Source organism: Oratosquilla oratoria, chromosome 24 (assembly GCF_046742065.1).
Source record: "Oratosquilla oratoria isolate Oo_2021 chromosome 24, ASM4674206v1, whole genome shotgun sequence".
Taxonomy (NCBI): domain Eukaryota; kingdom Metazoa; phylum Arthropoda; class Malacostraca; order Stomatopoda; family Squillidae; genus Oratosquilla; species Oratosquilla oratoria.
Genome location: NC_134800.1, coordinates 47,791,845 through 47,804,344, shown reverse-complemented (window position 1 = coordinate 47,804,344; position 12,500 = coordinate 47,791,845). Strand labels below are relative to the sequence as shown.

Genomic DNA, 12,500 nt, shown 5'->3' with positions numbered 1-12,500 from the left:
GTGTACAGTTTCATATCTACAGTGTATATGAATAAATGTATGTACGTGTGTGTGTGTGTGTGTGTGTGTGTGTGTGTGTGTGTGTGTGTGTGTGTGTGTGTGTGTGTGTGTGTGTGTGTGTGTGTGTGTGTGTGTGTGTGTGTGTGTGTGTGTGTGTGTGTGTGTGTGTGTGTGTGTGTGTGTGTGTGTGTGTGTGTTTGTGTGTGTACGTGTGTGTGTCTTCATTTGGCCAAGCATACACCTATTTTTTATTATCCAATCCAGGAATGTTATTTGACAATTAGTTATAAATTCTTCGCCAACGCAAAAAAAAAAAAAAAAAAAAAAAAAAAATCAAGATTGCTACGGTGATATCCTTTAAAGATATAATTCTGACTAACACCATAAACCTCCTTTTCCTTGTCGTTAAGCGATTTTAATCAGCCGAGGGAAAAACCCCTTATAGACTTTTTGGTGAGCGCGCGTCCGCATGGACGTAATACATGTATGCACACCTTACCCCCTTCAATGTACAGTAAGTACACAAGACAACGGTACACGCGTGGGTATGTACATGTGCTCTCGACTACAGCCTTTGTACACGAAGAGGGGAGAGAACCAGGCCTGTTCGTTGGTTGGTTGGCTCTAATCCTCAAAGTCTTTACAGAAGGAAGAGAATTAGGGTCCGGGCCGGGCCGGGCCGGGCCGGGCTGCGGTTGCCGGGGACCTTATTAGCCTTTGTAGACACAGCAACGGGGCCGGGGAGAGAAGGGAGATGCTGTGGAAGAGGTGGTAAGGGCAGAGGAGGAGGAGGAGGAGGAGGAGGAGGAGGAGGAAGAGGAGGAGGAAGAGGAGGAGGAAGAGGAAGAGGAAGAGGGAGAGGAAGAGGAAAATAAAGAGGGGGAGGAAGAGGAGGAGGAAGAGGAGGAGGAAGAGGAAGAGGGGAAGAGAGTGAAGAAGAGGAGGAGGAAGAGGAAGAGGAGGAGGAAGAGGAAGAGGAAGAGGGGAGGATGAGGAGGAGGAAGAGAAAGAGAGTGAGGAAGAGGAGGAAGAGGGGAGGAAAAGGGGAGGAAGAGGAGGAGGGAGAGGAAGAGGAAGAGGGGGAGGAAGAGAGGGAGGAAGAGGAGGAGGAAGAGGGGGGAAAGAGATGTGTTGATAAAAATAGGAGAAGGATGAGAATGTGGTGAGAGGGAGAAAGAAGGAGGAGGTGAAAGAAAAGGAGGATGAGGAGGAAGAGGGGAGATGAGGAGGAGGAGGAGGAGAAGAAGGAGGAGGAGGAGGAGAGGAGGAGGAGAGGAGGGGAAGGAGTAGGTTAAAGAAAAGGAGGATGAGGAAGAAAAGGAGGAGGAGGAGGAAGAGGCGAGATGAGGAGGAGGAGGAGGAGGAGGAGGAGGAGGAGGAGGAGGAGTAGGAGTAATTCACGAGTGTTAATGATGAATTGGCTTAGTCACAGGCTCCCCCCCCTTATCAAGGGGGGAGGGATTATGAAACAGAAGAAAACGTGATGATAGTGAAAAAGAAAACGTGATGACATTGAAAAAAGTGATGACATTAAAAAAGAAAACGTGAAGACATTAACAAAGAAAACGTGATGACATTGTAAAGAAAATGTGATGATCGTGAAAAAGAAAACGCAATGACATTAGAAAAGAAAACGCGATGAGATTGAAAAAGAAAACGTGATGATATTGAAGGATATGATAAACAATAAGAACGTAAATAGACTAAACAGAAAATGGAAGGAGAGGCGCAAGAGGGAACTAAGTAGAAATAACAAAATAAATAAGAAAGAGGAATAAGAAGTAAGAGAATAGAAAATGTAAGAATTGGGAAATGTTTGTTTTATAAATAAAGCAAACAAAAGGCTCTGATACCAAAAATAGAATATGTGTGTGTGTGTGTGTGTGTGTGTGTGTGTGTGTGTGTGTGTGTGTGTGTGTGTGTGTGTGTGTGTGTGTGTGTGTGTGTGTGTGTGTGTGTGTGTGTGCGTGCGTGTGTGTTTGTGTGTGTGTGTGTGCGTACGTATGTGTTCGTGTGTGTTTGTGTGTGATGTGTGTGTGTGTGTGTGTGTGTGTGTGTGTGTGTGTGTGTGTGTGTGTGTGTGTGTGTGTGTGTGTGTGTGTGTGTGTGTGTGTGTGTGTGTGTGTGTGTGTGTGTGTGTGTGTGTGTGTGTGTGTGTGTGTAAAGACTGAATACGTAAATAGCATTATAAATCATTGTTACACAAAGCTATCAACACCTGGTTATTATTTAATAACAAAAACAACACCAATGCTTCTATCGTTGAAATATACGTTTCCTGCTTTAGCTATATCGTCTTCTAGACTATTTCAAGTACGTATCAGTATAAAAAAAGATGTTATTCATATGCATAAGATTTTTTTTACTTCGTCAAGCCCACTCATAACAAATCAAAAGATCTTTTCTGTTAATGTAGTCTACTCTCTTTAGCGTCCTGGAAAATGTCATCAAATATTTTTTTTCTCTTTGATCTTTGATGTAAAGCGTTAAGTCTCCCTTCATATACGGTATATATATATGTACATATATATATATATATATATATATATATATATACAGTATATGTATATATATATATATATATATATATATATACATATATATATAAATATATATGTATATATATATATAAATACATATACCTATATATATATAAATATATACTGTATATATATATATATATATATATATATATATATATATATATATGCGTGTGTGTGTGTGTGTGTGTGTGTGTGTGTGTGTGTGTGTGTGTGTGTGTGTGTGTGTGTGTGTGTGTGTGTGTGTATGTGTGTACCATACACAAATATAATTCCATATCCACATTTCTATTGCATAAAGGATAAATTTTGTCATTCTAATATTCCATGGTAAGTTATTTGAGGTAGATTTGTATCAAATTTAGGCATTGGGTATTACAATATTAAAATAGGTCAAACTCCTAGTGAAAAAAGGAAAGAGAGAGAGAGAGAGAGAGAGAGAGAGAGAGAGAGAGAGAGAGAGAGAGAGAGAGAGAGAGAGAGAGAAAGAGAAGGAGAGAGGGAGAGCGAGTGAGATAGTGAGAGTGAGAGAATGAGAGAGTAAGAGTGAGAGAGAGAGAGAGAGAGAGAGAGATAGAGTGAGAGAGAGAGAAAGAGAGACTCAAATATTCTTCAAAGAAGAACATTGTTAAATATGAATACAGAAAAGAGAAAAATAACAATCGGCGGAGGAAGAACAAGAGACTTATGAAGAATAACACAAGATGCAAAAACGAAGCTCCTCCTCGGAAAGATTTCAAGAACGAGGTCCGTCAGAAGCTCCTTGCATAAGTTTTAGTCCCGCTTTGCGAGGGTCCTGCTTGACCCCATATGTACTTTTTTTTTTTTTTTTTTTTTTTTTTTTTTTTTACTTCTGCTGTTAAAATATTTCTATTCCTTTTCATGATCTATCGGTTTCATAAGGGTTACTGCTTTTTTGGAATATGTTCGTCTCTTTTTCCACCCTCGACTAGGGCGAAGAATAAACTCGAAATTTCTTAAAGAAGGATTTTTATTCATTTTCATGATCTATCGGTTACTGCTTTCTTGGAACATGTTCGTATCTTCCTCCGCCCTCAACTATGGCGAAGCATAAACTCAAAATTTCTCAAAGAAAGATTTTTATACATTTTCATAATCTATCGGTAGAAGAAGGGTTACTGCTTTTTTGGAATATGTTCGTCTTTTCCTTCGCCCTCAACTATGGCGAAGCATAAACTCAAAATTTCTCAAAGAAAGATTTTTATACATTTTCATAATCTATCGGTAGCAGAAGGGTTACTGCTTTCTTGGAATATGTTCGTCTCTTCCTCCGTCCTCAACCTTGGCAAAGCATAAACTCAAAATTTCTTAAAGAAGGATTTCTACATATTTTAATAATCTATCGGTAGTAGAAGGGTTACTGCTTTCTTGGAATATGTTCGTCTCTTCCTCCGCCCTCAACCATGACGAAGTATAAACTCGAAATTTCTTAAAGAATCATTTTCATAACCTATCGGTAGCAGAAAGGTTACTGTTTTCTTGGAATATGTTCATCTCGTCTTCCGCCTTCAGCCATGGCGAAGCGCTGCATGGCATGCTCCCCTCTAATCCCCGTGGAGGATTTGCAGAAACACGGATATAAGGCAAGGGAACTTCCGGAAAGTTGATTATGAGATCAAAGGTCTTGCCCGAGGAGCGTGTCCCAGGGTCTGAGAAAGGAAAATCTTTTTAAAAGGAGGAGAACCTGTCTGAAGAAGGAAGACCTGTCTGTAGTAAGTGGCTCTGTCTGTATGAGGATAACCTGTCTGAAGAAGGATGTGGATCTGTCTGAAGAATGAGGACCTGCCTATACTAAGAGGTCCGGTCTGTAGTAGGAGATTTTGGCTGTATGGGGATGACCTGTTTGTAGAAGGATGAGGATCTGTCTGAAGAAGAAGGACCTGCCTATAGTAAGAGGTCCTGTCTGTCGAAGGAGAGTTTGTCTGTATGAGGATGACCTCTCTGAAGAAGGAGGAGGGCCTGTCTGTAAGAAAAAGAATCTGTCTGTATGATGAGGACCTACCTGAAGAAGGAGGAGGGCCTGTCTGTACAAGAAGAACCTGTCTGTATGATGAGGACCTACCTGAAGAAGGAAGAGGATATGATTGTGAAGTAGTGACATCTGTATCACCACAGAGAACTATACAGGCACTCCTCCAGTCCTCAGGCACTTTACCTTCTCTTAGACAAACATTAAATAACATCGCCAGCCAGTCCACCATCACTGTATCTCCTTTTTTTCAGACATTCTGCATGGCATCCATCCAACCCAGGTGCCTTACCTAGTCTCATCATCTTAACAGCTGCCTTCACTTCATCTTTCCTTATTTCTCTTCCATTTTCCTCACTCATCACGGTCATTTTCTTAGTGATTCCCATTGCAACTAAATTTCCCTTCCTATCCTCATTCACGGTCAGTATATAATTGAAATTATTATCATTAATATCATCATCATTAGGGATGTGACAATATGCAGCATAAAATATGCTGCATAGATGCATATATGCTTTTGCGATATGCAGCATATTATATGACGATTTTTGTTCTTCAAATTTATATGCTGCATAAAATATGCAAAAACGTCACTGGCATATATGCTTAACAGAAATGCATATTAGCATTTTATATGCTAGCATTTTATATGCCTGATATTTTTTTAGTATAGTTTGCTTATACGATATATGGGATAAAATAAACTTGATAAAGCTTTGCTTTTTAATATGAAAACATTGAAAACAAAATACAACAGAATTAAACAGGACAGCTTCAATATTTGTACAATTCCCAACATACACATTTAGAAAATAATGATTAGAAATTCAATAAGAGCATTTCAATAACAAACATCTACTATTTAGATCTGCTACCTTACAAAAATTATACATTAGGATTACACTTAATAATTACGTGGTATTTGAGGTTTTCAAAAGTGAATCTCCTTCTGTTGTCAGCTAGTATAGTTTTGTACTGGGAAAACACTCGTTCTACATCACATGAGACTAAAGGTGCAAATTGGTAGCAAGATATATCCGATGGAGCAAGGCCACTTATAAACTCCTCTAGTCCTTCAATGGGCTGTCCGGACATTATGGCATTGATTTTCCTTAACCTTTCATAACCTTTGTTTTTTGTTAGAACGCTGGTCAACTTTTGGTGGTAGCTTTGGTCGGAGGTGTTCTTTAAAGTTTGTTCCACAGAATCCATCAGTTGGAAAACAGTAGAAATAGGGAGTCCCCTAGTTTCCAACTTTGCAATTGTAGAAGTTATTATAGAGAATGTAGAACTTATGAAGACCAAACCTGTTTTTAACTGTACGTTCTGCAGAAGATCCTGACACTCTTTCACACTACGAGAATCTTCGCCATCAAAGGACATGAAGACCTGGTATATTTCTTCGAAATGTTTGGCATAATATTGGACAGCTTGGATCCATGTGCCCTATCTTGTTATTATTGGCGTAGGAGGTAGCGGCGTGTTTGGAGCAAGTTTCTTCAATTTCTCTACCCTCAACGGAGCTTTAACGAATATACTTTTGGAGGCAGATATCAGTCTGTTCACTTCAGCATAGCTGAATCTTACCAGTTCTGCCACCCTGTGTAATCCATGTGCTAAGCAAGTTATATGAATCATTATGGGGAAAAGGACTTGCAACCCATTCATTGATTTTATCATGTATGGTGCGGCATCTGTGCACACCAAGAGTACGTTTTCGTATTTTATTTGACTTGGCCATAACACCTGAAGAGAATCGTTGAAGAATCCTGCTATGCTCGCATGATTAACTGAACTTAATATGGCGATGTTTGCTAAGTAACATTTGTCGCGCTCAGCCTCTTCTCCTAAAATTCCGAATACGAAGCAAGCAATGTACCGCTGTTCAGCATCTGTAGTTTCGTCCACAGATACCCATATCTTGTGAGTGGACACCTTTCTCCTTAAAGCACTGATTTTTTCACGATATATTTCCGACAAATAATATTTTCTCATTGTAGTTTGGTCTGGTATCACATTACCGGAGTGTTTAGCAAGAAACTTTTTTACAATTGGATTGTTTAACTTGTGCAAAGGAATATCTGCAGATACGAACATATTGCACAACTCTTCATTGAAGGATTTTTTGCGAGAAATAGGTGGGTTTGAATGGTTAGTAAGTAATTCAGTAGAGCCTAACTGGTCATCTGGGACACCAGTGCATTTACTGGTACTTGGTTGATCGTTGGAGATAGTAGTTTCGTTGGTACTTGGGTGTTTCATAGTACTACTTTGACTTGCATCTGTTGTGATTAGACTCGGATCTTCAAGTTGAGACTCTCTTGACTGCTGCAATTTTTTCTTAGCAATATGTCCCGCAGTTTTCAGATGTTGCTTAATGAGAAATGTTCTCGAACTTGATACCTAAAAAAATCGAATGACCAGTTAGAATAGCTTACTAGTGAACCAATATTTATGTTGAAATATTTAACAAAATTTTGAAGTTTTTATATTATATTCAAGCATTCTATCTATACCTGACATCACGTTGGAAGTTTAAGTAGAATATAGCAAGATTCAATTACGCAACATACCTGCTTTTTACAATATATGCAAAACAAAACTCCATCTTCTATTTCAAAGTCTTCATGCTCCTCAACAAACTTAAGAACGGTGTTGTTAGGTTTTTCCTTTGGCATTGTTGCACAGATCACACTGTAGTACTACTTAGTGTACCTACCAACACCTAAGCCGTAAAAGAAGTGACTAAGCTAATCTAACAATCGACATCCTGTTTCCTGTGTTCCAATAACAAACCATAAAAATTTAAAGACAATTTCATTGTTTTAAAATAACCTAAATTTGTACATGTAAATCATTTAGCCATGACTTAAAAATCCTACAGCATCCTGTTAGTTTTAAATATGTTCAAGTTTCAACAGTGTCCAACATGTGAATATTCATCAGGTGTCATATATGCACATGTGCATATTTTATGTCGTTTTAATGAATATATGCTTTTTTGTTGGTTAGCATATATGCACAGGTGCATATAATATGCTCTTGAAAAATATGCCGCATAAGTGCATATATGCAATATGGACAACGTCACATCCCTAATTATTATTATTATTATTATTATTACCCTTATTACAATAATGATAAGATATTATCATCATTATCATTATCATCATTATCATCATCATCATCATTATTATCATTATTATCATTATTATCATTATCATTATTATCATTAATATCATTATTATCATTATCATCATTATAATCACTATTATCATTATTATCATTATCATTTTATTTTATTCTATTTCATTTTATTTTATTTTTAACTTAGTTATTCTAATACAAAAAATGGAAAAAGAAAAATCATGGCAGCGTTTGGGTCATCTGCCCCGATGAGGAGGAGGAAGTCATATTTACGTTGCGTTGAGGTCCAAAGATCGATATCTCCACTTCAGAATGAACCATAATATATTCAAATGCGGAACCATATTAGGTGGGCTTGGTGGGAAGGGGGAGAAAACGAAGGCCCGGAGAGAAATAAAACGAGAAGAGGAGGTGAGAAAATGAGGACAGAGAGAAAAAGACGAGAAAAAGAGAGAATGAGGAAAGCGAGAGAAAACGAGAAGAGAGAGAAAATGAGGACACGGAGAGAAAGACAACGAGAGAAAGAGAGAAAATGAGGAGAGAGAGAGAAAAAACGAGACGAGGAGAGAGAAAATGGGGTGAGAGAGAGAAAGACAACAAAAAGAGGAGAGAGAAAATGGGGGAAAGGAGAGAGAGAAAACGAGAAGAGGAGAGAGAAAATGGGGGAAAGGAGAGAGAGAGAAAATGAGAAGAGGAGAGAGAAAATGTGGGGAGGGAGAGAAAGACAACGAAAAGAGGAGAGAGAAAATGAGGAGAGAGAGAAAAAAACGAGAAGAGGAGAGAGAAAATGGGGTGAGAGAGAGAAAGACAACAAAAAGAGGAGAGAGAAAATGGGGGAAAGGAGAGAGAGAAAACGAGAAGAGGAGAGAGAAAATGGGGGAAAGGAGAGAGAGAGAAAACGAGAAGAGGAGAGAGAAAATGTGGGGAGGGAGAGAAAGACAACGAAAAGAGGAGAGAGAAAATGAGGGAAAGGAGAGAAAGAAAACGAGAAGAGGAGAGAGAAAATGTGGGGAGGGAGAGAAACCGAGGAAACGAGAGAAAACGAGGGGAGGGAGAGAAAGAAAACGAGAAGAAGAGAGAGAAAATGAGGAATACTATGTATAAGGAAGAAAGGTAAGGTTAGGAGGAAGAGAAGGAGGAGAAGAAGAAGAAAGACGGATGGATCAAAATGACAAAAACAATGTTGAGGAAGGCGAAGTGGAAGAGAAGAAGTGTGATGTATGCGTGCGTGGTTGTGTGTGTGTGTGTGTGTGTGTGTGTGTGTGTGTGTGTGTGTGTGTGTGTGTGTGTGTGTGTGTGTGTGTGTGTGTGTGTGTGTGTGTGTGTGTGTGTGTGTGTAAGTGTGTGTAAGTGTGTGTCGAAGAACAGCAACAGAAGATACATGAAAATAAGAGAACAAATAGATATAGAAAACGGAAGAGGAGGAGGAGGAGAAGACTGAACAAAGGGAGAAAGAGGAGGAGAAGAAAGAACAAGAAGAGGAAGAGGAGGAGGAGGAGGAGGAGGAGGAGGAAGAGGAAGAGGAGGAGGAGGAAGAGGAAGAGGAGGAGGAGGAGGAGGAGGAGGAGGAGGAGGAGGAGGAGGAGGAGGAGGAGGAGGAGGAGGAGGAGGACGAAGAAGAAAGTCTTTGTTTTGAACTCAGGTGTCTGTCGCCTTCATTCGCTTTCCGTCTCTTCCTCCTCTTCTTTCTTCTTCCGTCTTTTTCTCTCCTTTGGATTTTTGGTCCTCGTAGATCAGGGCTCACCATTTTTTTTTATAACGGACCTGATCCCCTACTCCGTGTTTCCTAGTTCATAAACCTTATATCCTAATCCCTAGATCGTTGATACCTTGTCCCTAGTCCGTAGACCCTAATCCCTAGCCCATAGTCCCTTGTCCCAAGGCCCTAGAGTCCTAGACCTTTGTCCTCAGTCTCTAGCCCGTAGTCCCTAGTCCCTAGATCCTAGTCTTCTGTTCCTAGCCCCTAGTCCTTAGCCCGTGGTCCCTAGCCTTCAGTCCCTAGTCCCTAGTCTTCAGTCCCTAACACGTAGTCCCTAGTTCCTAGACCCTAGTCTTCAGTCCCTAGCCCCTAGTCCAGTGGTTCCCAAACTATTTTTTTGGCCGCGACCCAAATCCAGATCTGTGTAGGGAAGCTTTTGATTGAAATAATTTTTTTCTAACAAGGTCTCGCGACCCATTCTTGAACACTTCGCGACCCATAGTTTGGGAATCGCTGCCCTAGTCAGTCCATAGTGTCCTTAGTCCCTAGCCCATGGTCCCTAGTCCGTAGTCTGTTGTCCCTAGTTCCTAGTCCCTAATGTCTTCTAATGCCTCCGAACGCAGGGTTACTTAATCCCGTAACTGGTCTGAACGCTAATTTCACCCTCATCTACTCCCTCCCTCCCTCCTTCCCTCTCTCCGTCATTACCTTGCTTGCACCTGTCCTCGCTTCCTCCCCAATCTATTTTCGCCTCCTCGATATCACTCCTTCTCTCCGCGTTTCCTTCTCTTCGCGAAACTTCTCATCACTTCTGTTCCTTCGTCACTCTTCTCTTTTCCCATCCCCTTCCCTTGCCTTCCTACATCCTATTCCATTCTTATCTATCCCTTTCCCCCCCAAACCCCGTCCCTCCCGTCTCGCTCTCTCTCCCCCCAAACCTGTCACTCGCCTCCACCTCACCACCGCCCTCAGTGTGTGTGAGTCACTGATAATGAGAGGGGAGGAGCTCTGGCTGCTCATGAAAATGCGGTTCCTTCCTGTCAAGCTTTCCCTCTGAAAAGACACGCAAGAGCATTCGCGGATTTCCTTGAACATTCTCCGGTTTTCTTGAACATTCGAGGATTTCCTTGAACATATGCGGAGTTTTTTAACATTTAAGGGTTTTTTAACATTCGCGGGTTTTCTTGAATATTTGAGGATTTTCTTGAACATTCGCGGATTTCCTTGAACATTCGCGGATTTTTGTTTTGATATTCGCGGATTTTCTTGAATATCCGCGGATTTTTTTTAACATTCGCTGATTTTTTAACATTCGCGGATTTCCATGAATATTCGCGGATTTTTTTTAACATTCGCGGATTTTCTTTAACATTCGTGGATTTTCTTGAACACTCGTGGATTTTCTTAATCATTCGCGAGTTTCATTGTACTTACACCAGAGCCAGATGCCCCAGACACAGAACCAGACCCTGTATCACCACCAGTATTAACACCAGTAAAAGCTTAGACAACCCAGAGATCAATAACACTTCATAATTTGCGATGAAGTAAAAATAAAATTTCAATTGTTTGTCCATCAAGACTGAAGTTTTTATACTCATACACACATACATACACACATACACACCGACATAGACGTACACACATACACAGACACATACACACCGACATAGACGTACACACATACACAGACACATGCACACACATACACATACAAAACCACACACATACTAACACACACACACACATACATACACAGACATACACACAAAAAACACATCCACACACAAAAACACACACATAAACATCCAAAAATATCGATCGGAATCCCACTCTCCCCACCCCCCCGAAAAAAAGGTTACATACATACATATCCACACACAAAAAACACATCCACACACAAAAACACACACACATAAACATAACAAAATATCGATCGAAAACCCACTCCTCTTCTCACCACTTAAAAAAAAAAAAAAAAGGGGGGGGTGCATAACAAAAGCCATGACACGCGTCGTCACCGTATTGAAGGTATGAGGAGAACGATGAGTCACGCAGGCAATTAACTCGCCCCCTAATCCGGACAACACATGCCCGGTACCCCGGACACGATTCCGGATCCAAAGTTTCAAATCCTCATTATGGATTAAGACTTCACACGCAATGGGTCTTGCTTATTTTCGCGTCGTTTCAAAACTGGACAGAAATGAGTTGTTGAAAATGTTTAATGGAGTCTGAGTTTTCTTGTGAAAATTTTATTCTAGACTAGGCTATTCTGAGTTATCACACCATTATCTCAATATTGGCACGCACACACACACATACACACACACACACACACACACACACACAAATAAAAAAATAAATAGATAAGTTGGCATATTATAACATAGTCTAACCTTATCTACTTTAACTAATGATCATCATTTCATTAATTTAGGTTAGATCTGTTCCTCAGGTGGTTAAAAAATCGGTTCAATTCTTCACAACTGAAATATACTTTCAAGTTCTATTTTGGTTGTCGCCAAATGATTTCATTCAGCGGGGGGGGGGATTTCCCGTGGTCAGGGGTCAAGAACGTATTCATTCAATTCCTTGTCATGTTTCTCTCACTTTTATTTTATCTTATTTTATTTTATTTTACTTTATTTTATTTTATTTTATTTATTTATCTATCTATTCATTTATTTAATTACTTATTTATTTATTTATTTATTCATCTGTTTATTTATTTATTTATTTATTCATCTGTTTATTTATTTATTCATTTATTTATTTATTCATGGATTCCCGACCGAACCTCAGTCTTGCCGGTGGTCTCCGGAACTGTCAATACAAGAACGCAGGAGACGGTGTCCACGCTATAGCCACATCATTGACTTTAATTACTTATTTATTTATTTATCTATTCATTTGTTTATTGATTTATTTGTTTATTCATCTGTTTATTTATTTATTTATTTATCTATTTATCTATTTATCTACTTATTTATTTATGGGTTCCAGACCAAACCTCAGTCTTGCCGGTGGTCTCTGGAACTGTCAATACAAGAACGCAGGAGACGGTGTCCACGCTATAGCCACATCATTGGCGTTACCCGGAGGAAACTAATGTATCACA

The 12,500-nt window shown here is 39.7% G+C and overlaps 2 protein-coding genes across 2 annotated transcripts in view; both read right to left on the bottom strand.

Moving 5' to 3' along the window:
- The window catches only part of LOC143038341 (uncharacterized), a 566,711-nt gene that overhangs the window by 318,338 nt on the left and 235,873 nt on the right, over positions 1–12,500 (bottom strand). The gene's annotated exons all lie outside the window — the stretch shown is intronic.
- Positions 5,176–7,624, bottom strand: LOC143038256 (uncharacterized). The gene is made up of 2 exons (XM_076207269.1): positions 7,107–7,624; positions 5,176–6,936 (listed from the first exon to the last, which is right to left on the bottom strand). Exons 1-2 carry the CDS (start codon positions 7,209–7,211, stop codon positions 5,980–5,982), a joined length of 1,062 nt encoding a protein of 353 aa, XP_076063384.1. The 5' UTR covers positions 7,212–7,624; the 3' UTR covers positions 5,176–5,979.

Excerpts from the sequence above, each read along its gene's own strand:
- LOC143038256 (XM_076207269.1), bottom strand. The coding sequence starts at position 7,211 with ATGCCAAAGGAAAAACCTAACAACACCGTTCTTAAGTTTGTTGAGGAG. Across the intron at positions 6,937-7,106 it reads GCATATATTGTAAAAAGCAG|GTATCAAGTTCGAGAACATT; the intron begins GTATGTTGCGTA and ends CGATTTTTTTAG.